This window comes from Protomyctophum bolini, assembly GCF_963924005.1.
Source record: "Protomyctophum bolini genome assembly, chromosome: 10".
Taxonomy (NCBI): domain Eukaryota; kingdom Metazoa; phylum Chordata; class Actinopteri; order Myctophiformes; family Myctophidae; genus Protomyctophum; species Protomyctophum bolini.
Window position 1 is genome coordinate 10,330,045 of NC_137871.1, and position 27,719 is coordinate 10,357,763.

The following is a 27,719-nucleotide window of genomic DNA, read 5'->3' on the forward strand; positions in this document are numbered from 1 at the left end:
TGTAGGTCTGCTATTTTTGAAAAATCGAAGAACGACCGACATTTTTAGAATCTGATCTCAGGTCAGAATGGGTTAATCAGACCAGTGTGTGTCCAGTGGAAACCTCGTATGAATCTGATCTCAGGTCAGAATGGGTTAACCAACAGAACTGGCGGAGACCCTGGTGGATGGGCTGTTTATAAGCCACTCAGTACCGCGGCTTATGGCTCATTCATATGTTCCGCCATATACGACCGTGACGCTCACCAGGCGTGTCGCGCTACTTTTAGAAGTGGGGGAGCGCGTCTATGTTATGCTTATTTCCCTCTGAACCGCCAAGTGTCTTTGCCAAAAATAGCCGATCTATACAACAAGCTGATATATGTTGGCCAATGTCCCCCCCCCCCCCCCCCAGAATAATGCTAAGAAGTTCGGGGAGTGTCGCTCCCCTGAGCTTCCCCTCCACTACAGCCCTGTTGACGCTCGCCGGGAAAAAAAAACGATAGATCTTCAAGTGAATTACACACTGTGTAAATGAGGCTTCGGGTCAGAGGTGTGACATGAGCATGCGTTGAGCTGAGCAAACATTGATTTCTCCATGAGCATGCAAATACAGTATACACCCATGCTGCACACACATACTGTTGTATATAGTGCCATGTCTCGCGCGCTGCCTCGATCTCTCGATGTCTCTCTGTTGGGAATCTCTACACGAGTCCAGTGATGTAATAGGTGAGCAGACTGAAAGTCTGAAAATGTACAATGTTCGAAGCGAGAGACAGTGGACCAAAACTAATGGACTTTGATGCAAACTGAGTGAGCAGCAACATAGAGGCCATGGTGACCTCCTCTCCTCTCTATCCCATCTCCTCTCCTCTCCTCTCCTCTCCTCTCCTCTCCTCTCCTCTCCTCTCCTCTCCTCTCCTCTCCTCTCCTCTCCTCTCCTCTCCTCTCCTCTCCTCTCCTCTCCCCTCCCCTATTCTCCTCTTCTTTATTACACACACACACACACACACACACACACACACACACACACACACACACACACACACACACTGTATATAGTGTATAAACATGTTTTTCTACAGCCAAAGGGATATGGGTACTGTTGGATACTTCTTATTTTGTAATCTTACTGTATCTGTTAGTTTTTATTTTTATCATTACTATTTCGCTTTCGCTTCTTGTATCTGTATGAGTAGTGACACATAAATCCTTCCTGATTCTTCTTCTCCTCTCCCTATTCTCCTCTATTCTATACCTGCATGTTAACCCATTTTGGGGCGGGAACCACTTTCGGTGTTAGCGTTATGTTATGCATAGCGCGCCACTCGAGCTTGCAGGTCTGCTATTTTTGAAAAATCGAAGAACGACTGACATAGAAACATAGGCTTTTTCAGAAAACCGTCAGGATGTAGAAGAACATTTTTTAGAATCTGATCTCAGGTCGGAATGGGTTAAGGTGGCTGCACACTGGACGCGTTTGTCTGACAACCGACGGAGAAACGCCACAAAGAAATCCGAAAACGCGTCCAGTGTGCACTATAGGGACCTTTATTCCTCCTCCTCTCCTCTCCTCTCTCCTCCCTGTAACTGAGGTCCCTCTCGGCTGATCTAGTGCTACACATAAAAACGTCCAGCATGGTGGACTTGAGCTGCTAATTGGGGTGATGCTGGGTTGCACTATAGCCAGGATGTTCGTGTAGATAAAGGAGGCGGTGGGGTGGGGTGGGGTGGGGCAGGCAACGCATTTGATGTCCGTTTTCCCAGGCTCTTGTAGAGAGCGCCACGTGCACCTCGGCTGCACTCCGCTTCCATTGCAGCCACTCTCCTGCTCCTGTGACTTCCATTCTGTTCTTAATCTTAATTCTTAAAGGACCACTTCACCACTTTTCAACCTATCTTCATAATAGCTGATAATCATGATAAAATGGCACAATATTTTTTTCTATACTCAGTCTGTGTCTCATAGGAGGGCTGTGGGCAATTTAGAAACCGTCCTCCAGTGACATCATCATTAGGCAGATTTTTTTTTTTTTTTTTTCATTATCGTGAGAACGATGGCTTCCATTTTCGCATTGCAACTTTTCAGGACTAGAAAGCCTGCCGTTTCTATTGGCTTGTATTCCCCATCGATGACGTCACTGGAGGACGGTTTCTGAACTGCCCACAGCCCTCTATATGAGACACAGAGTGTAGAAAAGAATTGCGTCATTTTTTCATGATTATTAGTGAGGACCTATTATATGAAGATAGGTTGAAAAGTGGTGAAGTGGTCCTTTAATTCTCGCTTGAAAATAAAGGAAATGTTGAGTTGTGTTTGTGGGTTAAAACACCTCAATGTCAACACATGTCTTCTGTATATATATATATATATATATATATATATATATACAGATATATATATATATATATATATATATATATATATATATATATATCATAGGCATCCGTCCGTCAGTGATTGCGCCTGGGTGGTCATGTTTTCTTGCAGCGGCGGCTGTGGCTCCGGACATGCAAATCCCTTGACTCCTTAAAATGTGCTCTCAAAGGGCACCTATATACGGACGGCTGTAATTCGAAACTGGCCCCTGTAAAATCAATCAATCAATCAATCAATCAATCAATCAATCAATGTTGTCTAAATAGGTTGTGTTGCCTGTTATCATCGGTGTGAAATGGAACACAGAACAGAGAGATGCATGTGATGCCTGGGATGCAGCGCAATCAGCATGCGATGCACGGGATGCGACGATGCATGGGATATAATTTAAAGCACATACTGTATGTTGCATGGGATACAGCACATATGCTGTAGTGTATGGGATGCATCATCTGCTCAACCATGATCAGATGTACATTTATGCAATTTACCTGCAGCCATATTGGAAAACATGCCACCATATTGGAACCTAATGTTATTTTGTATCTTACTTAGGTATAGAAATAGGCTACCTCCAGAACATATATTATATATCAAACAAACGTATATCAAAATGAGGGTCAAATCTAACATTTACAGCCCCGGCAATTTAGAAAAGTGATAGGCCTGTAGTCCAAAATGTGTAGGCCTATATAAAGGTCCAATTGCTAACTGGCGGCCATCTTGTAAAATGGAGGAATTCTGCGTGGCATTATCAATTAGGTTCATATGAAGGTCATCTGTGCCAAAATGTCATGCTTTTATCACCAACTGAACTATCACATCAATTTCCCGCCTAACTATAGTCTATGGCACCCCCATATCTTCAAAGTCTACAGGCATGCACACTTAAACCTCTCCAGTTTAACCTCCAATTGATCCAAGATGCCTCAGCTCACTTGGTCTTTAACCAGCCAAAATTCTCACATGTCTCCCCCCTTCTCCTCTTCCTCCATTGGCTGCCGTATAGTCGCTGCCTGCACAGAGTACAAAACTCTGATGCTGGCCTTCAAAAGCAACCAAAGGTATGGCACCCCCATATCCTGCAAGCCCAATCGGACCCCTACAAACCCTCCCGCACGCTCGGATCAGCCGACGAAGGGAGGCTGGATGTACCTTCGCTAAATACGTAGGGACAATTAACGCTCCACGTGTCCCAAACTCTTCTCCCTTCCGGCTCCAAAACTATGGAATAGCTTAGGCGTACGCATAAGCTCAACTTATGTAACTTAGATAAAGCATTTTAGACAACTAGAGATACTGTAGCACTCTATAGTGTACAGTATACTCAAATGCTAGGTTCTTATAGCTTCCTTATGATTCTTGATGACTATTTTTTGATGTATTTGATGTACACAGTACTAGCCCTTACCCGTTCTGAATATTATGAACACCAAATTATGTTACAGTGTGGGTAATGCGATGTAATAGATCACATTACTGATTGGGAGGGAATTGTCCTGTTGCGTGTTGTAGTACAGCAGCTGCAGGGCCCAGGCGTTAGTGGTGATGATACAAAATCCCTCCACAGTGTACTGTGAAGTTGTGAACCCGTGGTCCATGCGTGCACACACACACACACGCACGCACGCACACACGCACTCACTCACTCACTCACTCACTCAGTCGCACACTCGCGCACTTGTCAATTGAAGTCCCCCCAGCCCCGCGATGCGATGCAAACGAAGTTGTGAACCCGTAGCACTGATGCGAGGTCCATGGATGGTCCGACTTGTAGGCTACGGCAGTTGCTTTAGCCAAGCGTTGTTGTTTGGCGTGTGGCGTAAGATAGCCGAGGGATGTTTTTTTTGTGGCATGTACAGTATGTGACATTGAGAGGACTAAACAAACATATGGGACACCTTAGTAGAACAAAACAAATCGCTACGGCCTCAGTAATCAACCAGTGAATTTACGATACCTCTCACATGCATTACAAATTGACAGCTGGAGTACACCATTCTCCCGGGCCAGAAGTGGTGGCACTCTCTTGTGGGCGTTGAAATTGTAGTCGCCCATGCCATGCCTGGGTGAAAGTGGTAATAAGGAACTTCCTGTATTTGCTAAAGGAGTAGTTTACGTTCTTATTTTGTAACAAATACATACCCCATGAAGCCTTGAATTCATGGATATTTGTGTTTTGTTTTTGTCGCATTCCGAAGCCAATAATTTGATGACCGACGGAGTCTTTGGAGTCTCCTATTGACGGATGACCCGCGGTCATCAAATGATTTGTTTAGGCCTCCTTGAAAGCCCCTTTTCAGACACTTTTCTGTGTCTATATATACAGCTATTCCCATGATGGATGTTTACCGTAACTTTCAATGAACTCAGCTCACCTGCTGAACAGACTGTACTGTACAGTACGTACTTCTATGCAAGGCTGCACTTGAGGGCAGTGTTGAGTTTCATCTCAAATGTTCTGTAATATTTCATCTTAATCCTTAAAAAGCTACCATTAGTAGCGGAGCGTGGCGTCGGGCAACTTCCGTTTTCCCTCGCAACTATACAGCGGTTAATGTTAATGCATCTCTGGGTCTCTGGGGCTTGCCTCCTGCAGATGGCTACACCACTGATGACATCGAGTTCTACTGGCGGGGCGGCGACGGAGCCGTGTCCGGGGTGGACCGGATAGAACTGCCCCAGTTCTCCATCGTCGACTACAAGCTCATCTCCAAGAACGTGGTGTTCTCCACAGGTAATACACAAGACTGGGAAAACAAACGACCCACGCGAGGCAGTCTCACTGCATGCAAAAAATGCACGATTTCCGCTGCCAATTAAGATCTGTTCCATAGCCATGTGTACAGTAATTCAGTTTAAAAATGAACCAAAGACAATTATTAAGAAATGTTTTGAATTGTTTGAAAGTTCTCGCCTTTAATGACGTACACAATATGGACCCCAGGTCGCAAGTGGTTAATATATATATACTGTATATATATATATATATATATATATATAAATTATATATAAATGAAAAATAAATAAAAATTAAATAAATCAGAACCAGCACCAATGCGCTGGCAATGAATATGCCACGCTCTTTGTTGTCGGGGGAAGATATAGCTTCCCCGTGGGCGTTATTCAGTTCTGTTCTATTGAATTCTATTTCCATCTTCCATCTCAAGCATCCAGCACTCTCTCTCTGCCTCCCTCCCTCCCTCAGGTTCCTACCCTCGCCTCTCCCTCAGCTTCAAGCTGAAGAGGAACATTGGCTATTTCATCTTACAGACCTACATGCCGTCCATCCTGATCACCATTCTCTCCTGGGTGTCCTTCTGGATCAATTACGACGCCTCTGCCGCCAGAGTGGCCCTGGGTACGACTAACCACTAACCACCCCCCCCCCCCCCACTTCCCTCCTGGTTGTTGCTGATGACTCATTACCCCTGGGTTATAATTGAAAATTAATTGATAACGAATCCATTCAAAGAGAGCTATTAGCCATATAGTACTGTATATTATGAGGGGGACCGTTTTGGATTAGATTCATCACTGTTATGAATGGTTTTAAATGAGTGAATATGAGCCTGCGCATGATCACCAAAACCTCACCCACGGGGTGCGCTGCTATAATATCATTCACAACATAATGTCGTATCGTTGACCTAAATGGCGTAAGGATAGTATGATTAATAAAGGATTAGGCCTATGTCTTTTTCATTCAGAAATGACTTTGGACTTTGGACTTAAACATGCAGAGTGACGCATTACTTTACCTGGGCTACTTCAATATGTTTTGACATGAAATAATAATCCCGTACCGTGTGGTGTTTTGTTTCATTAGCGCGAGTGTGACAAAATAGGCTACAGCTGGTTATTGTTCCGCTGCTGCTGCTGCTCTGAACACACGCGTAACGGTGAAGATACCAAGGATTCGAAAGTGACGTCACTGTTAAGGCTCATACATAGTCTGGATTTTCTGTGGTGAGGTGACCACCGAACTACAACATGACGTCACGAGCCGCGGTGAAGAGCAAACCACCGCCACCACTCCAGCCCTTCTCTCTGTTTTTACTCACCACCGCTCAACGTTATTTTGCGGTGGTCAGCGGTGGTCGCGGTGGTCATAGCTCACCACCGAAAAAAACACGGAAGTAACACAGACTCGAAGCAGTTTATAAACCACAGTCAGTCATGTGTCCCTGACGAATCCTTGGTATTTTCATTCAACCGGACAGTCAACTTTTCACCGCTGTTGTTTGGAAAATCCTGGTGACAGTCGGGAAAACTTGGGATTCCCTTCTCGCGTAGTCGCGTACCAGTGGGCCCGGTGGTTGGGAACCTCTGCCCTAGAGAACAAGGAAAAATGTCTGCCTCTTCAAATCATGAAAGCAGCGTCTTATTATGGTGAAACTGCGTGCACATTCCCACTACGCTGTGGAACAAATGCCACCCTTTTCACATTGCCCTATCATAGCACCATAGTCCGGCAGTCGAGGTGGATGGGTGGGAAATTTGGTATATAGCCTTTTTTATTGGCCTTAAAATATTGTCTACATATATATATATATATTCAAAACTAATGCTTGGAATGGATTCAGAATCATGAAAACCCCCTAGTTTGTCACATGCTGCTTAAAGCATAAGGAAAGTTTACACATTTTTGACAATTTTGCCTGCCATAGGATGTTAATGAAAAACATTGCCCAATACTGACAGCCGGTCAGCAAGTGGATTCATGAATGTATGTATATAGACAATATTTTAGGCCAATAAATAATACCATATACCAAACCCACTTTAAACAAAAGAAGCCTGTAGACTACCACCAGGAGGCCAATTTTTGCAAAATACTTTTTTTATATTGCTCCTACAGATTTTGTAGGAGCAAATCAGTACGTGATCAAGACGGATCTGTCCGATTTGTCCTATTCCATCCTGATTGGTGAATTCCGAACATTGCTGGCCCACAATAACCTAACTGTCCTGGTGGAAACATGTGCTTTTTCTAGTTCCTCATGATTTATTGATGTGTTTTGCCAGGAGACTGGCTGTCTCTTTCCCGGCATTGTAACCTTCTGTTTTTATTTCTTCTCATTAGGTCTAAGCACGCAATCTCGATCGTGCTTGCTGATAGGCCGTCTGCTGTTGAGAAATGACTATAATATAGGCAGAACGGAAAGCGTTACAGTGTGACCTTGAATCACACACCGTTTCTTTCTTTCTTGTAGTTCTGTCTGTCTGTCTGTCTGTCTGTCTGAGCTTTTTAGACTCAGAGAATAGAACAGCCTATTGGTCAAATAGCACCTTATAATTCAGTGCCAAGATCGGAAGATAAACATTCATACCGATGTCAAATGAGATGTGCTCTCTGTTGATATATACAGTACAGTATAATTATATAAGAGTCTCACACAAAAGTAGGAAAATATCTACAAGTAGATTTGCAATTTTTGCGATTTTTGAAAAAGTGAAAGTGGTTAAATCTGTCTGTGGATTTTGTAAATATTTTACCAACAGAATTGTTAACAAGAGCACGCAACTGGATCCATTTTGAACACAGATTATTTTCTCCATTTTCTGAAAAGTGAACAGTATTGGACATAATAGCAGGTTTCCACCTGACAGCAACTAACTGTCATATACGTGATATATGCATATCATTATCATATCAACGCATTGCTGATATAAAAGGATGATGTCAAAATGAAACGCCAAAAACATTGAAACTGTTTGGACCAAAGCAGCGGTTCAACGTCAGGAGCTCTGTGTGTGTGTGTGTGTGTGTGTGTGTGTGTGTGTGTGTGTGTGTGTGTGTGTGTGTGTGTGTGTGTGTGTGTGTGTGTGTGTGTGTGTGTGTGTGTGTCTGTGTGTGTGTGTGTGTGTGTGTGTGTGTGTGTGTGTGTGTGGCGGCGTTGTCACAAGGCATTTGTTTCTTGAGGAGATTGAGGCCCACACGAGGGCCTAAAACACTGAGCCCCGAACGGCGCCTGTAAAATGCACATCTGTTGTTTAACCACTTAAACCTCAGCATCCGTGGAAAACGTATGCAGGAGACAGCAGATCTACAAGGTCACAGTGCAGCGCTCACGACGCTATTTAGATATTAATGTAGAGTGAAAAGTCACTATAGTATAGTTTGAGTCATATACCTGTCACGTCAACTGTGTATATACTGTAGGGGTTTACATGGTTAAAGCAGTGGTTCTCAAAGTGAGGTCTTTAATAAGGAGTCCTTTGATGGGGGGTCTGTAGGAAAATGAGGAACAAATTAACCACTTTAACCCTATTTTAAACTTTATACTTATAAATTGCTGAATCTGGAACTTGAATCTGGAGCTATTTTCAGATCATTTTGAAAATCCTTGTAATTGTTTGAATACTGTTCCATAATTTGGACACAATTTGACACAAATAATCTGTTATGGTGACCCCTGGCAAAAAATAAATAAACTTATTTTCAGACGGGTGTCCACGGCCCCCGTTGTACATATCAATTGAACATGAAAATGTTAGAGAACCATTGGTTAAAAGGATCTAGTGAACGGCAGAGAGACAGGCGGAAACGTGTCTGCGAGCGAGTAGAGCAGAGAGCGACAGGCTACATCAAATGCTGCCTGCTGGCTGCTGCCGGGTTATTTATAATCCGCGTGAATCTGACCAAATGCAGATTGTGCATACAGATGACTAACGTATCAAACACAATGCACGGATGTCAGAGAAAAGCAGGTGAATCGTGCTGTGACTAATAGCAGATGGTTAGCGGGGGGAGCGCCGTGCTTTTTATATATAGCCGCCAGGATTCGGTCCTTGTCTGTTTTCGATTATGCGATTGGACAGAGGCCCAAAACCCTCTGTTGAACACAAAACAGTCACATGCACGCGTGTAATTGCGCACGCACGCACGGCACGCACGCACACACGGACACACGGACACACACACACACAAAGTTTCTCTTTGTCAGGGGGAATGTTTTTGTCCATATGGGGTCTCAATCTTTCAGCTCAGTCGGTAACAACGTGTCCTTCCTGTGTATGTGAGGACACACATCAAACACACCCTCGCAGACTTTGATGTTAAAACACCTGATGTCGCATTTGTGTTAAAAATGTATGTGAGGTCAACATGTGTGTGTTAGTAAAAAAAAAGATAAAATAATTTACAGGAGCGCTACTGGTATCCCTCTCAAACCACTGGTGCTCATGAAAGGGAACAATATTCATAGAGAGAGGAAAGAAATGCCACAAAGGCATAAAAGTCCAAGTCCAGGCACTCAAGGTGGATTTGTAAGTAAAAGGCCTTCATTTAAATACAGGCTACAAACATAAAAGTGTCGGCCATTGAGCCTTCTTCACGGTGTGATGACATGCACGCACACACACACACACACGCACACAACACACACACACACACACACACACACACACGCCGTTGCCACTGGTGTTTTTAATAATGTTTCTCCTAACGTGTGTTAGTGTCGTTAGTGTCAGACCGATTTGACTGCACATTGGCTTCATGAAGCTGATGTTGTGCATAATTATGAGCATGTGGACACGATGATAGTACATTAAATGTCTATCAATCAATCAATCAATCAAAATCAATCAATCAAAATGTACTACATTTTGATTGATTGATTGTCATTTCTATTGTAAAAAATGCATATACATATATTTTCTACATACCTGTCAAAAGAATATGAATGATATTTCCATTGTTGTGCATTTGTGTATTAATTGGCATGTGTTGGGCTGGAGCAAATATACATACAACATATTAGACAAATAAAATAGCAAAAAAATAGCATGGGTACAAGTATATCTTGCTACGATTCAAATATTTGATGGTTCCAGGTAAGCCATTCCACATAACTGCTGCAGAGTATAACTAGATAAAGTGCCCCTCGGGGCACAGCTTGTCTCCACCAGGGCAAGTCAGGTTGTGGCCTCCTGGTGGCGCTATAATAGGCCAATGTGAAAAGGGTGCCATTTCTTCTTACGCCTTGGATGGCAATTGGATGATTTGAGGCATTTTGTTCCCATTTTGTTCCAAAAATGTGTTTTGCAATAATCCACCTGTTAGTGGCGCTATAACAGGCCAATGTGAAAAGGGTGGGATATATTCCTCAGCCTAGGTCGAGAACGTCTGTGAAAGATTTCACGTAAATTGCACGCTGCGTGGTTGATTTGAGGCTTTTTGTTCAAAACGGGCCAATCCTGCAAACTACTAAACTATATAACAGGCCGTTCTGGAAAATTTGGGGCAGAGGTTCTGTTCATCGTTGGCAAAATTTGTCACCGACAGGGTTAACGGTGCTAGAGATTAGCTGGTAACGGACGGGCGGACGGACGGACGCACGTGTACACAGACTCGGAGTGTCTCCTGTCTGAACTGGTCTAAACTGTCTACTGTCTGAACTGGTCTAAACTGTCTACTGTCTGAACTGGTCTAAACTGTCTACTGTCTGAACTGGTCTAAACTGTCCACTCCATGCTGACCCCCATGCAGGTATCACTACGGTTCTGACCATGACGACCATCAACACCCATCTGAGAGAGACCCTCCCGAAGATCCCCTACGTCAAGGCCATCGACATGTACCTCATGGGCTGCTTTGTGTTTGTCTTCCTGGCGCTGCTGGAGTACGCCTTCGTCAACTACATCTTCTTCGGCCGCGGTCCCCAGCGGCAGAAGAAGGCTGCTGAGAAAGCGGCCACCGCAAACAACGAGAAACTGAGGCCTGACCCCAACAAGGTGCGTGTTGGTGCCAGGCCTGTGTATACGTATACTGTACCAACCTGAGGCTGTACTGTTAACAGGTGTTAATGTGCTGATGACCTTCTTCTTCTCTCAAGGTCAATGTCATGCTGTGATACAGCGGTGATTATGTAGGGGAGGGGGCTTTGCCCCCATGATTGGTATAGGCCCAGCTCTGATCTCAGCTCTTGTTGAGTTTTTTGTAATTTTTAACTTTATATTGTACTAATTAACACAATGATTAAATGAATGTAATTGTGGTTTGTAGGATGTGCACAAAAAAGACTGGGGGAACAACTTTAGTTAAACTTCATATAGTTGTTTATTGGCATACAAGTGGCATTAATGTAAATGGGGATGGTGCTTTTTTTTTCTCGTGGCAAAATCTTGTCCCTCTGCTGAATGCTGCGATGAATATTTCAAGTCCTCCTACTTCAGCTCTCCATTTCTCTCTGGCCATTTGTGTCAACAACAGCTGAATGAAAATAGACTATCTCTATTAACTCAGACCACTGTTTCTCAACATCAGATCAGGGGACCACCAGGGGTCCAAATGGAGACTTGTAGGTCTGTCACTCTGGGAGTGTACACATGGAGCCAAATGGACCCATACGGTTTCATTTGTACACTCTGAGAGTTATTAACACTGAGGATTTCACAGTGTAGATTGGGGTCACCGATATAATTTTAGTTTTAATCAAGTGGTCCATGGCCTAATGTACGTACCGGTATATCAAACTTCAGGGCTCCTGGAAATTCAAAAAGGTTGAGAATCTCTGGACTAAGCCAATCATCAACAAATGGCTGGTATAAATACCTTCGAAGGGCAAGGCGTTTTGGGTAGTTCATTGACTTTGGTCCAAAGCCTTACCTTTAACTTGTATTCAGCTGGTAGTGTTAGTTGCAATAACAACAACACAAATCAAATATCCTTTCCTTCTGAGTGTGGTAAGCTTCCATTTCCCCCCCAAGTAACAGTGCTGATTTTGTATGCTTGCAGTGGCTGGTGGGAAATGTAGTTCAGAGAGATGATGCTCTGTATGCCAGAATGAAACAGAGGGAAATTGACGCGTATGACTCGATGTGGGATCCCATCTTTGTGGACGATGGCGCATTAGGACTAGGCGAGCAAAGAAATAAGGTACTGGCGGTTTTGAAAGTCAAAACTTAACAAATGTCATCAGTCTGATTCAAGCCGATCAGAGGAAAATGCTGTAGTTAATTTTGTGCATTTCTTTGATTTTTTTGTAGATTTTAAGGCAGCTTTGATCATCACTCCCACCATTGTGTTTTATTCCCTGCTCTTGGTTTGCTCTTCATGCATTTCCCTGACAAACAATCATGGCTGACAAGCACTTTGGCTTGAATGCGAGTCAAGCTGTAGATTTAAGTTGATGGGAAGTGGCGAATTTGCAGTGGTGGACAGTAAATAAGTACATTTACTCGACTATTGTACTTAAGTAATTCTGTTGATTATCTGTACGTTACTTGAGTATTTATTTTTTGGAGCAATGCATTTATTTAAAAAAAAAATGTACATTGTAATTTGTGCTTTTTAATACTTTGTGACGTTTTAAAGCAAGTAATCCAGTACTTTCTCTCAAGTACAGATTTAATCAAGACATTTTCAGTTGTACAGTAGTTGAGTAATATTTGACCAGAAATATCAGGATCTATCTTTTGACTCAAGTACTGGAGTTGAGTACTTTGTCCACTACTGAGAATGTGAGAAGAGAAACGGGATTCATTTAAGCTATATTCTTAACATCATTTTTGGTTTGAGACCGATTGAATCTCAAAGGCAATCTAAGAGTCTCTAAAGAGTAAAAAACAATAGAAAGAACAAGAACAATTAAGGGCCTAGGCCCAGCACAGAGCGAGAGAGGAAGATCATTTGCAGTTGGATGACTAGTGCCAACTGAGAGGGTCTGTCTTCAGAGTAAAGTTATAGCAGAACAACAGATATCATGTATCCTTGCTGTTGGGCAGAAACCTTGTATGTCCAAAACCATTACTTTTCAGGAAATTTGTATTCCAATGTAGTTATTATTTAGTCACAAGCTCTTGCGTCTAAATTGTGCTTAGATATTTATAAAACCCATATACAGACTTGACCACTTTCAACCTGGTGTCCCTCTTTTCCTTTACACAGTAGGCAAAAATGTCAAATTATATTTCCCAATTCTTTAAGACATGAGGGAAAATCTACAAGCTCACAACACAATGCATCTTGACTTGTTGTGAGCTTTTACGATAGGCTACAATGAAATATGGAGCTATAAGGTTTCTGCCCAACAGTGATGATATGTATTGTATCCTGTGTCCTGCAGGTAGTGTTTTAGAGTTGTTTTCTTCACAAGTCAGGCTATGGATGAAGAATTGCTGATCTGAATTCACTCCCTTCAACGCCCATCCTGACCTGACCCAAGCCTTCAACCTTTCCTCAACCTTATCCTCTCACATTTTTTTATTTTCCTTTGGTTTATCTTTGTTTACTTGGTTTGACAGAATTTTAACCCCACCTCGGTTGAAATTCTGAGATGACTGAAATGGATTTCTCCATTAAGAATTAGTTTGTGCTCTAAAGAAATGTATTTTCATACTTTTGTGGTTGTAGTCATTTACAGTAGGGCAGCAACAGCTAATCGAACTAATTGATTTAATCGATTATAAAAATATATATATCGATAATCGATCATTCAGTAAAATAATCGATTCATAATCAATGCCTATTTTCTATTTTGGCCATGTCATTATAGCTGAAACTCTTAAAAGCAAAGTGAAAATAGCAGGTCTACAAAGTTACGACGGGGCACATTGCGACCTGTTGTGAGATTGTAGATCAGCTATTTTTGTTGTTGCTGTACAGCATTTTATAAGCGAGTATATAGCAAGTACAAAAGTGGCCTTTGTAAGTAGTTAATGGTTTCGTGGACATTAAAACATGCACTTTTGAAAAACGTGCTTTTCAGTTATTCGATGAATCGAAACGTAATCAATAGTTGCAGCCCTATAGTTATTAGATATTGACTGATGGTTTTCAATATAGTAATGCTATAATTCATTTGAACTCAATTTACTGTGCTCTAAGTAGCACAGTTTGTCTCATTTGTTATGATTTCTGTTGGCACATCACTATTACTGTATTTAAGTTATTCTTTGATAAGTTGATAACGACAGTATCATAAGTCTATGTTAGAAATATGCATGCTAGAGCGTTTTGTATGTTTTAAACCTGTGGTTCTCAAACTGTGGTCCAGGGACCACCAGGAGTCCTCCAAGTGATCCCAGTAAAATGAGGAACAGTTAAACACTTAAAGCCCTAATGTATATTTTAGTAGATATACAAGACCACATTGTGAGCTTGTATGCCATTTTTGAAGTTTTTGAAAATTGTTAAAGGCCGATTTTGCACGACTTGTGACATCATCGTCCAGAATGTGAGTTCTTCTTGGACTACAATGAATAGACTACAGCCCATGTTTCCTGCAGTTCAAGTCAAACATTTATTTTTGGCTTCTGTTTTGAATTTCTTTAGTTGTTTTAACCTGCATTAGGTATTGTGGTTGGTCATGGTGCCCTTCACTGTGGAGGTGCTGTTAGACAAGGTCACTGACACCTTAGAGAGCAGTATCTTAACCAGGTGATTGGCATCAGCTGGAGAGGCCAGGCTGAATAGAACTACAGGAAACACGGGCTATGTAGTCCAGGAAGAACTAACATTCTGTATGATGATGATGTCACAGTTGCCAAATTGTAAAAAATATCGAAACGTAAAAAGAAAAACGGCACAAAACTTTTCAAACTGGAGGACAGTCTAAACAACACAAATGCAACTAGTCGCAACTCCTTGCAACAAACCATTTTTTAGGTCAACCACACCAATGCAACTCCTTGCAACTCCCAATGGGGAGTTGCATAGCGAATCATTGGTGTGCTTAATACGTATCGATTTATTTTCTGGGGTCCTAGACGTGAAAAGCCTTTGAGAACCACTATTTTAAACATAAGATCGTCTCCCCCGCCGTCACTTCTTCTAACACCTCTTTCTCCGTTCCTCGACAACACAGATGACCCCCGACGACAACATCCTGTTCAGCACCCTGGAGATGAAGAACGAGATGGGAGGAGGGGGCGGCCCCGGGGACCTGTCCCGGGGTCTCGGGGGCGCTCCCGGGGACCCCCGCAGCAACACCATGCTGGCCTACGACAGCTCCACGCTGCAGTACCGCCGGGCCGCCATGGCCCGGCAGAACTATGGCCAGTGCGCCCTGGAGCGCCACGCCCAGAAGAAGTCGCGCCTACGGAGGCGGGCCTCGCAGCTCAAGGTGAACATCCCGGACCTGTCCGACGTGAACTCTATCGACAAGTGGTCCCGGATGATCTTCCCCACGGTCTTCTCCTTCTTCAACGTGGTTTACTGGCTCTACTACGTGCATTAAGGCGAGACGGTGCGGCCTGCCAGTGGCCATCTCAACAGCGAAGCGAAGAACGGAGGAGGACGATTTACGGGGGGGGGGGGGGGGGGGGTGAGAGGGAGAGATGGGGGAGGAATGAGAGATGCAGTGCACCAAATTTGTTTGCAGGTCAATTTTAAGAAAACGTAAGGACTTTTGGAGGGACTGCGGGACACCAACACCTCACGTCAGCAGTGACTCTTTTCGGATTGGGGGGAACACCTTAATGACTGACTCACGCTATAACGTAACGAACGAAGGAGTGAGATTTTAAGACAGACATGGTGCCTGGTTCCAGAATTTCAATATATCACTAATATTTGTCATTCGTAGCTTAATCTCTGTGGATCAAATATTTATGCTTGTGTTTGCATATACTTTAAAAGATTTGTTTTGTTTAGTAATATCTATTTACTTCGTAGCCGAGCTTACTGCATCCAGGGAAGCTTTATAGATGATTTCAAAGGAGTCATCCTTGACAGACTATTTTCCTATAATTACTGTATATCAAAAAAAGAAAACATTCTTTAAAAAACAAAGCATGCTTATGTTTGATTTCATTTGCATCTCAGTCATAATAATGAGCTCAAAGATTTTACTTTTACTAGCTGAGGTTTCATCTGCCTATAGCAAACGCTGCTGTGGCCATGCTGCAGATCTTCATGTAGTCATCATAGGGTTCATGGCATTTCCATGCCATGAACCCCCAAATAGCCACATGGCCAATGGCTGTGGTCCCCTATTGAGAAATGGCTTAAAAAGAAAGGTGTGAGAGAGAGAAGAAAGAAAGAAAAATAGATGATCTACAAGCTCACAACATGTTGCACTGTTTTGCTGTTTGAAATGTTTTTAAACATCTTAACGTTAATGACTTGACCAAAATAGGGATGCCAGGTTGAAAGTGGTTCAACTGGCACAATAATTTTATGAATTGAATTTGAATGAAAATGACACATTTTATATATATATATATATATATATATATATATATATATATATATCATATATCAGATATATATCAGATATATATATATATATCTTCAATATATATATGTATATATATTGAAGTAGGTATTTAATTTCTTTCAGTTTATTTTCCAATTGTCCCCCTGAGTGTCCCCTTGCCGCCCCCACCTTGAAAACCTGTGGCTTGCAGGCGTATTACCTTGGGGGCCCCTGGAGATGCATGGGCACTTCCACTGGAGGACAAAGGGTGGTCAGCAGGGGGCACTATTTTCTAGGGACATCCCTATTATATGGGTCCTTAGTGGTGCTAGTGTTGGGATACAGAGAGAGCTTCCATTTTTGTGGAGTTTTTAATCACATGAACCCAAACCTCACTACCAGGCTTTTCTCATCTTACGAGGAAAAGCCTGCTAATGACCTAAGTTTAGAACCAAGACGGAAATAGCCGGGTTACTTTCCGTATCTGCGTGAAAGTGGGCGGATGCCTTTTTAGGAGATGGGAAGAAGGTTGGAGTCTAATTCGTTCCAATGGAAGAGCGAACGTGAACACAGCTTCTGAACCATTCCTTATAGCTCCATTGTCAAATTTGTCACTGAACTTGGACGGACCCGATCATAACAAGCCACACTATTCTTACGATGTTCATACTAAAATGGCTGTTTTTCAGAGAGACAAATCAGGAGAAGATCTACTTAATTATCAACCTTTCTCTGTCCCAGCAACACACTCTCGCGGGATCTAGCACCAGTAAACATAGGACGCCCGCAAGATTTTCCCACTTAGGAGGCCAATTGTTGCCTCTATAGTCAGTGGCTCCAATTGGGATGGACTACTGTATCTTCCTAAATAAACCATCTTTGGTTAGAACGTGTCTGTGGGGGGTGGGACATCCGTTGTATGTACTTCCCCCGGAAGCTGTCTTTTTCGACCAATCACAACACAACTTTCATGCTCAGGGTCTGCACATCATCAATACAACTCCCATGGGTGGTTGTTCTCGCCCCGTGTGTACATTAAAGCCTAGCATTCCTATTTGGGGCGAACATTCACCGTGAACAGCCAATTAATTATGCTTCCGCTTAAAATGTAAGTTCTGCTCTCGTTGCACCCTGACAGAATCGTGTCCTCATCGAGTCATCACAAAGCCCAGGTTTTCATTGTCTTTTTTGGTTTTTTTAAAAGATGAGAACCTTTAATCATTGACTCATTGACTGCCATAGTGTGAGCAGAATATAATGGCTTTAATGCCTGTTGGAGGAACCCATTGATGACGGATGGGTCGAGTCCAAGCCCTTTCATTGCAAAGAACGTTGCTGCATAAATATGATAATCCACAATCACCATTAACAGTAGAACTGAATGATAGATGTTCCATGCGTTTCATTGTGACTATAGGGTTCTGTTTCAGAAAACTGTAGATACGGTTACTTCATGTTTTAAAAAAAAGAAACGAGTACCATTTTTATAAATCAATATTCATGATACAGTATGTGTAAATATTATGGATTTATTCTACGGGTCTCTATTGTTGTTTTTGCAGTTAACTAACAGGTCAAATGTTCCATTACATTTCAAAAGAAAACAACAAACAAAAAAATGTTCTCTGAGGGAAAAGAACATGATTTACAATTTTGCTGACCCTATACTGTTTGGAGTTCGAGTTCTCCCTTTTGTTTAATTTTTAATGGACTCTAAAAAGCATCTACTGGCCAACTCAAAAGCACTTCCGGACTTTTGGGTCAATGTTTTTGTTTTTCTTCTCCAGAAATGACTTTACACTACTACCCTGCTACTGAGGTGTCAAAGCGGGGCATATTTTGTACAAAGTTCCTGTAAATTCCAGTTGTAATATTTCATATTGACTTGTAAATATCTTGTGTAATGATTGTCAGCAATTATGAAGATGTATCTAAAATTAATTAAAGCTCAACTCAGCTTATCACTTCATTTACAAAATATATGGACGGTGGTTTTGTGTTATGTGCTTATGTTGGCGGTCATTGATAAAAAAAAGAAACTGGGCTGTGTGTGTGTGTGTGTGTGTGTGTGTGTGTGTGTGTGTGTGTGTGTGGTTTGGAGGAGGGGCTTTCATGTCCATTCATGAGTATTGAAGCTTTTCCCTGGGGGTGACACAGCAAGTGACACAGTAAGTGAATGAGAGAGTGACCACACTAAACAAGTAAGTGACTGAGTGAGTGAGTGAGCAGGCGATCAAGTGAATGTGTGAAGAAACGGGTGAGGTGAAGACTGCGGCCACTGCATAATGGATGGGGAGACACAGGAACAAGAACATGGTGGTCTGGTGGTGGTGGTGGTGGTCCGGAGCTGTGATGGGGTGGGCTGGGATGGAAGCCATGCAGTGTCAGTCTCTGCCTCAGGGGACATTAAGGCAGAAAGCTTTGTATACATGCAGGCATTCTCTGGACTCACCGGCCCAAGGGGCCAGAGGACCCCTGAATGAAAGATGGGAAGAGGAAAAAGTGAGCGAGTGAGAGAGGTGGGGGTGGCAGAGAGAGAGGAAGGACCTTCGATTCTTTCATATAAAGCGACAGACAAACTGCAATGAATCGGCCCCATCACCCTCCCTTGCTGATATGATCAGTGTTGCGTGAATGTACTGAATGCGTGTCAATATTTAATGTTAAAAAAAAGAAATGCTGAATTGTTAATGCTTAGTAAGAGTGTTTGTTATATTACTGCATCTCATATGCAGTTAATGCTTGATAGTTGCCCGCCAAAGTTGTAGAACAAATTGTAGGCAAGGCAGAACTTGCAATTTTGTTTTGTAACGCAAATGTACCTTCAATTTGAATGTAACATAGTAAACTTACCACATTATAATGTAATACCAGTAAGATGCCTGAGCGAGGTTGCGTGCACTGGCCATATATGGAGCGTATCTTGGGTGTACGGGGTGTGATGCAGGTCAGATCAACATATGGAATGTCAGAACATCTAAGGGTGGCAGTGGGGGCAGTGTCTTGACAGGGTTTGATTAGGGCCCAGGTAGGGCCTTAATTTTCTGGCCTGTTGAGAACTCGGCTCGCCGGCTGTTTAAATGCACAGGTATCAGTCAAAAGGGAGACATCGAAGAGGAAGGATGGATGGGGAAGGATCAACATAATGGAATGTCAGAACAGTTGATCTGATATTGAACTAAGGTATGGGCTTAATATCCCTGATGATGTCATAGTGATGTCACGAGACCTGGGCACAATATATGGTATGTCATAGTGATGTCACAAGTCGTGGGCACAATATATGGGGGCTTTCCCCATGTATGGGGAGTTTTTTATGTGACAGAATAGAATAGAGCTGGAGACTCTTAAAACCTCCTTACCGATCTTCACTCTAATCCAACTATAATAAAGAAACATGTACAGTATCTGGATGTCAATGGGATTTGGATGTCAATATCCCCTTCTGAAGAACATGAAGAGCTATACTAAATACATGGCTTTGACTGTTTTACAAGAATAATATAGTCAAGAAAGACCAGTAGTTGTTAATCTGAGTATCGAGAACAGAATTCAAAACGGCCTATTCAATAATACCTGCACATATTCTATACTAATGACCACTAGGCTTTGGTGCTGGTGAGCTGGTCCCGATGGAGCACCCTGCAGCCCTGGCCCCTCACCAGTTGCACCCGATAAGACCACGTCAGAGTTTTCCCTGCAAGCTCTATCTTTCTTGATGGGTCAAATACTCATATATCTGAGCCCCCCCTGTGGCAAAGTCTGCAATTCGCCTGGTAGATCATAATGGCCTGGAGGCGTTGTAGGTGTAACCAGGTAGACCTGTTACTATATGGCAGCATCAGCCAGGTGCTCCTTGTTTCAAATTAAGCGTGGGGTTTATTGGCAGACAGGTTTAAAAGGGCTGGGGCTGGGCTGCTTTCATTTGGGATCCCCTAGCTTGCTGTAAGGTTGGCGTACCTGAGGAGGACAAGCGTTTGAAGGCATTATGGCTTTCCTAAATGTATCAGCCAACGGTACTGTTGTAGTACAACAGGTACGGTACAGGTACGCCAACCTTACAGCAAGCTAGGGGCTGATGCTGCCATAGTAACAGGTCTACCTGGTTACACAAGCAAAAACAGCAACACAAGATTTTCGTTTTTTTGGTTATATACATTTCTGGGCTGTGACAAAATACTGCAGGATATTATGAGTAGAACTTTTAACCCAAAGTCCAGCAGGGTATTATCTATGCAAAAATGCATTGAATGAGTAGTGCCCATGACGTGGGAACGAAACTGAACGAAAAGGGACCTCACAATATGGCCTAGAAAGAGGGAGAAGGGGAGAGACATGTCATGCAGCGAAGGTCGTCATGAACGGGACTCGAACACGAGCCAGAGCCTATATGTGGCATGCGCCTGGACCACTAAGCCAGCAGGCACCCCATCATGTTTGGTGTTATTTTGTGAATATGACGTTTCCCTGTTATTTTGTATGAAATCACCCAATTTGGGGTTTTGAAGTCTGTCTGCCTTGCTGTCCTGCATTTGCGTACTCACCTAACCACACCACCAGTGTGTAGGGCAGAAGTAGGGCAGTAATGTGCGAAAAACACTAAACTTTAGAGATACAAGGTTTCTGCCCAACGGCGACAAAAAAAATGTACAACCTCTAGCTGTTACATATTGTCTCAGAACAGTATTAATAGACAGCTGCTGCATGTCTCTCACTTTTCCAAAAGGGCATGGGGAGTATGGGGGTGGGGGTGCAGATGCTTAAGCATTAAAGTGGAAATTTCCACTTTGTAATGTTTTCGTGTCACTGGACTAATTAGGGATTCAGACCTTTGCTCTATTTTTTTTAGGGTGTGTGTGTGTGTGTGTGTGTGTGTGTGTGTGTGTGTGTGTGTGTGTGTGTGTGTGTGTGTGTGCGTGCGTGCAAGCGTGCGCCATGGAGGCTCACAGCTGTGCCACTGCAGTACTGCAGTTGAACTGCCAGCCAACAGAAAAGCCTGGTCAGTGAGAGGGCAAATCTGTTACAACTCACACATCAAGAGCACATGACATCATGACGCGCCCCTCTGCACGCCGTATGGACTGGAAACAACACGTTGCAGCTCGGTCACATGACGTCTTGTCGTGCTGTGACGTGTTGTGAAGACCACATGCCCCTGTACGCAGCGGCTCAAATGCCACTGAACGCTATAGATGTCATGGTTTGAGTCGTGTAATTCCACTTCGGCCACTCCCTCAACCCATTCCACACTTCAGTCCCAGTTACACACCTGGTTCCACTCTCATCAACCCAGCCCATTACAAACCTGTGAACTGAACACTACTGCAATCAACCCACCACCTATAAGACTGGACTCATTGCACACCCACAACTTGTCGGATCATATACATTCATACGTTCCTGGACTATGCTTTGAAGCAATTTGCTTGTACCTTTTTGTTTTTGCATTTTTGGACTGCTTAGTTTCTGCCAGTAGTTACTAGTTGTATACGTTTTTTTAATAAATGCTTTGATTACAAAGCCTTATTGCTGGTCGTGAATTCATCCACAAACCCCCAAAACGTGGGGCTATGGTTAGGGTTTGGGGTCGGACTAAAGAGAGGTTGGACCAGTGCCACCACGCTACCCCCGTCCCCAGGGCCGGCCCTGACTAAAATACTGCCCCAGGCTAGATATTTCCTGATAAATATTTAAATAATACAAATGTAATATGTACTGAACAGATTATAAATTGGTGGTAGTATTAAATAGGAGTGTTCCACAAAATGGTTCTCTATTGTGATCCTCTCTCAATTCTAAAAAATAATATCAGTATCATAGCATATAATTTTAATCACTGTAAAAAATATATATAATAATTAAACCAACCACCAAATGAACCCTTACAGGACTAATTTAAATTCAAAGTTACTAACTTTGAGTGTACAATTTGTTGAGATTGAAATTGAAACAATGGGCTGGCTTTGCTTACTGGCTAAAAGTAAACAAAACCATTTGCCCTCAGGGGGACAAATAAAGTTGGGCTCTTGGGAAATTATCAAATTAACTTATTTGACATTATATGCCCATATATTTACTCATTCTCAACTAAATAAGCTAGCTAATAGCTGCAAGTCTGACAAGTGACAATGACAACACAACATGCAGTAGCAGCTAGCTTGTTGCTACTTGTTTAGCTCAAATAACTAGACAGTTTATTCATGATTCACTGTTTAGTAATCACATTCATACCTTCATTCATACATTCATACCATTTTTTTCTTTCTTCCCTGATGACCAGAGGGTTGGTTTGGCCTCTTGGACATCACAACACCAACAAAAAAAACACCACGACGAGTGGACAACACAGTACTTTATTTGTTTATATTCCCCATCAGTGCACCATGCCGTTTGGCTGTAGGTTAGGCTGGGGGCGGGGGAGGGGGCATTCCACCGGCCACACCCCCCACCCCTGGCTGGCTGGATTTAGTAGCAGGGGTGGGGGGGCAGGCAGCAGAGCAGAACAGCCACAGCCACAGCAACAGCGTCAGCTCAGCTGTTTTGCTGCGCGCAGCGCTTGAAAGCGAAAGTATCTGTGACTCGGCTCTGCTGCCCCCGTCCCCTCCTGATGCCCCAGGCTATTGCCTGACTTGCCTGATGGGAGGGCCGGCCCTGCCCGTCCCCCACCCATTTGTGCCCATGGCTGTACGCCATATGGACGGGAAAAAACACGTCATCAACCATCACCAACCAGGGAAAGGTGACATCAACCATTTTATCACTTCTTATATCCACTTAAGCCCCTATTGACGAATATTCAGACCGCTGCCATCTTGCCAGCAAGGCGCTATGCCCTGTCCCCCGGTTCCACTAACTGATATTGCATGTCCGGACTATCTCTGCCCCGTGAGATAGTTCCTGTATGCAATATTCGTGACGTCTTGCATTATCTGTCCATTTGTAAACAAATATGTTTATTGACCTTGTTGTTCAACACATTTTCCGGTGTATTGATTACGGTATGCTATATTAACCATGTTCAATTTGGACATGGTCAGAGATCCTTGTGGAAACGCTGTCCGGATTACATGCCTTCTTCTCTCCCGATACAATGGTGAATATGAATATATCTGATTGAACCCCCTCCTAGCTCTGCTTGTCTGAAATTGTCTTCCTTGTGTCTGTCAAATTCATTCTAAGGTATTTTGGTTAACTCTGTAATACTCTGACTTTTACTCATTATAGTTCAAAAGGTTTTTATAACCATTTCTGTAAAGTTACCAGCCTTCTGCTTCTATTCCAGTGAAGAGTATTTATTGTAATTAGATTACTTCCAAAAGTATTTATACAGTTCCGGTGTTCCGGAGCTTCTAGCTCTCTGCTATCGAAGCTTTTCCTTATTTATCATAGTCTTTATTTTAATACAGTCCTTTCAAGTATAATGGTGGAAATATTCCCATCAAATTTGGTCCAATCTTGCCGTCCTTTAACGAGTATAAAGCCTAATTTATTTGATTAAGCTTATACTCCTCCTAAAGGCAAAGAATCAGTTCCCTTATATTAGCTGCTCTGAAAAAGAAAACAAAACTCAGTCCTGTAGATTCACTCCCTAAAACTCCCTCAAATTCACTTGACACACACAAGGAAGAGATCAGACAAGCAATTTTTTTTGAGCATGGGGTTTCCTTTTGATCAGTGTTCGCCATTGTATCGGAATGGTATGTCATCAGATTTCGACGGACAAGCGATTTTTTATTTTGGGGTCCATGAACGGCTCACGGCTCTACAGTAGTGAACACTTCATGGACCTCTCCACGGATCTGTGGACGAGCGATCGACCCATGGGGCTTGACAAGCTCGGCTTGTCCATGGTCGGACGATCCTCCACAGACCCAAACCTGCAACAACCCCGGCTGTCTCTCTGCTGTTGGGTCCTTCTTCCTACGGACAATGATTGTCTGCTCCGGTTTCTATACAAGTTAAGTAAATCAATGCTTGATGTCTTTCTCTGTCTACCTTTAGCTTAAATAGATTATACTGTCATTATAATTCTTCCCCTGATAACACCTTGAGCAGCGAGGCATTCATTTTTAGTTGTTTATCAACTTCAGACAAAGTAGCGGAATTATTTAGAGTTCTTTCTGTCTCATGTCATAAATTGTTTTTAGAATTGTCAGTTTGTGGACCATAACTACATATATAGACTTTCCAGCACTCGGTTTAGAACGATCGCTTCATTGTGTGCGGGAAATGTATATATGTATTATTTTATTTATTCTTGCTTTCTACTCTGAGTCGACACGGAGCGAGCGAAGCAAGGGTGAATTTTCTACCTTATAACGGTCCATAAACTGACTGGCGTTCATTCACACGCTTTTCCCAGTGCTTAGCACTAATTAATTCATTCAATTTTTAACATCCCAAAACAATATAAGATTAATGATGCCATTATTAGATTTGACTATTTAATTCCCATTTTTAAAGATACATTTTGCCTTTTTCTCTGCTATTCACTTTCACTTGGTCTAAGACACTCTCTATTTTAGAGGGGGCTCTTCTTATCAGTGGTATTTGAGTGGGAGAGACTCTGTCTCCTCTCCTCTGTGTGAGCGTGTACACGCTACGCGGCCTTGTCTCATATGAGTTTTCCCTCTCACTCTCTGTCCTGCTCCTGTTCGTCTATGTCTGGTCCTGTCTCATACGAGCTTTCCCTACTGAACACCAACAGGGATTTTTAACTTATCATACGACCGTTGACCATTCAATACTTTCATCCTGTAATAATTAGGTTCAAATTATTTCTCTCATCCCGATATCATTGACGCTGAGACGTTATATTTCTTTCCCAGATAAACTTTTTAGAATACAGTTCAAAACATTTCTCCATTTTTGAATGTCCCTAATGTTTGTGTGTGCATGTGCGTGCGTGCTTACTTTGTTATGTATCCCAGATACAGTCTTAGTGTGCGTGCGTGTGTGTGCACGTGTGTGTGTGTGAATCCACCCCTGCTGTATGTTTTCATTTACGAATCTCCCATTTCACTCCCGGTAGTGTTAAGGTGTGTGTGCATGCGTGTGTGTGAGAGGAATCCGCTCACTCTGTCTGTGAGCCTGGCTCATACGAGCTTTCCTTCGTGACTGTGTGCAACGCCATCTTGTTTCATAACTTTAGAAGTGTTTTAGGTAAAGCCAATCTAATATCCTGACTTTTGGTCATGGAGCCAAAGAGTACATTTTTCATATTTCCAAATGATAGTCAGGGAGCCTAAACGCAAATTTAAATTTTGGTATTTTTACAGTTTTTACTTCATTTCATACATTTTTAATGGCCTTAGTACAAATTTCACTTTATCCTATTTCAACAGAGAGCCCCTCCATCTCCTTCATGTATGTTTGTGTCTGTATGGGCCTGTTTTGGGTCTCTCTCTCTCTCTGTGTTTGCATGTGTGCGTGTGCGTGAGTGAGGAACATTTCACTTTACATTTGGTTACAACTCTCCACTAATTTCTACATTTAATATTACATTATTAAGAAATATAGGATCGTGACGACAATTACTGTCAGACTCCGATTCCACCATTTCTCAAGTATAGCCTCCATTCTACCAAAATACAACTAAATAACATTTAATATTTCATTTTTAAGTTAGGTTAACTTCCCAGTATTATTAATTTATTTATTTAAATTAATTTTAATTTTAATTTTAATTTTTTCAATTTTAATTTTTAAGTTGAATTTTGAATTTGAATTTTGAATTTTATCTTAATTTTTTAATTTTCATTTTAATTTTAATTTCATTTGGAATTTGAATTTTGAATTTATTTATTTTTCTTTATGTTGACAATTCAGGTGCTATAGTCCATAGTACTAACACCAACTTATCACCTAGAACAAAAAAAAGCAGATGTCACAGTTAGTCTTGATATCTCACTCAATTAGTTAAAACAAGTTCCCTATTATAATAGTGATTATTATTCTATTTTTTTTTGTACTTTACTCTCTTATCCTTGGTCGTTCGGAGATGTGCTCTCCCTCCCTATAAACTGTGTATATGCATACATGTGTCTCTTCATATGTATCCTCCCTCCATATAAAGGTGATATGCGCACGGTTGAAGAACGGTTACGAGAAGTACAAATATAAATATTATTATTCTATTATTTTATGTAAAATAAAATAAAAAAGGAGAAGAAAAACCATATCCTGTTTTAAGTACCAATACTTCCATTTCGCGAGCTGGTGGACTGTTGACTTCCTGTAGCGCTACTCGATGTCACAGATAAACCGGTTTTCATTTTCTCTGTGGTTCTCACTTTTCTCTCTTTTGGCAATTTCTGTGACTGTGCGACTAGTCTCTCAGTTGATTAGCGGCAAGTAGCTAAGCCGATGTGCACGCAGAAAAGTACGGCATTACTCGTGGGGTGAATATCTCAGTTTCTTCACATCCATCTTTCACTATATCTCAGTTTATTTTGAAAGCCATACCAGTATTGTTTACTAAGCCCAGTATTGTCTTATTCAATACAACGCACCATTAATTTCTCAGTTGATTAAGGTGCCAATTACATCAGTAAGATCTAAGTTTCAGAATATCTCAGTTTATTCTGAAAGCAATATCAGTAAATACAGTTCTCTCTCTAATTTCTCAGTTGATTAGGGTACCAATTACATCAGTTATTCTGTGTTAAATGCGGTCTTAACGCTCAGAAGTCACAACTAGTTTCTCAGTTGATTAGTGTGACATTTGGAAGACATAATTTAAGGCAAAACATGTGTCGTTCGGATTCAAACGGTCAGCAGTAAGATTGGAGAAATATACATACTTTCTCCCTAGACCTAAAGAAAAGTAGAAGAGTAACTTTTTTGAACCCACAAGACTTGAAGGGGAAGGACAGACTCACTGTTGCTGGGTAAAATAGATCTTCCCGATAAGGGGAGTCTACCGTCGATATAGTCTCTCTCGATCCTTCTCTCTTTGTGTACTATAAAAAAACATCTCTCTCTAACTGTCTTGTACCATGTGTTCATTATCAGTCGTCCACATGTCTGTTGAAGTTGAATCTGATATACACATACTTTCGATCTCTCTTTCTCTCAGGATATGGTATTATTCTCCTTGGTAGTTCTGCAATGTGCTATAAACTGTGATATGCGTAGATTGGGGGAACATCTGTTTCTCTAAAATACCCTCCCTCCATAAAAAAGCATGTTTGAGGAACGCGTAGGAGAAATAT

General features: G+C 42.1%; 1 protein-coding gene across 2 annotated transcripts in view; it reads left to right on the forward strand.

Annotated features, from left to right (window-relative positions):
• gabrb2a (gamma-aminobutyric acid type A receptor subunit beta2a) overlaps positions 1–15,977 on the forward strand; it is a gene marked incomplete at its 5' end in the record, with an annotated part of 57,007 nt that extends 41,030 nt beyond the window's left edge. The window contains 5 exons of one of the 2 annotated variants that reach the window (XM_080773979.1): positions 4,962–5,099; positions 5,571–5,723; positions 10,857–11,101; positions 12,105–12,245; positions 15,175–15,977. In XM_080773979.1, the coding sequence (XP_080630105.1) occupies positions 4,962–5,099; positions 5,571–5,723; positions 10,857–11,101; positions 12,105–12,245; positions 15,175–15,546 (1,049 nt within the window). In that variant the 3' untranslated portion in view covers positions 15,547–15,977. The remainder of the gene's footprint in view (positions 1–4,961; positions 5,100–5,570; positions 5,724–10,856; positions 11,102–12,104; positions 12,246–15,174) is intronic. The other variant, XM_080773980.1, reaches the window with a different exon arrangement.
• Between the last annotated feature and the right edge of the window lie 11,742 nt (positions 15,978–27,719).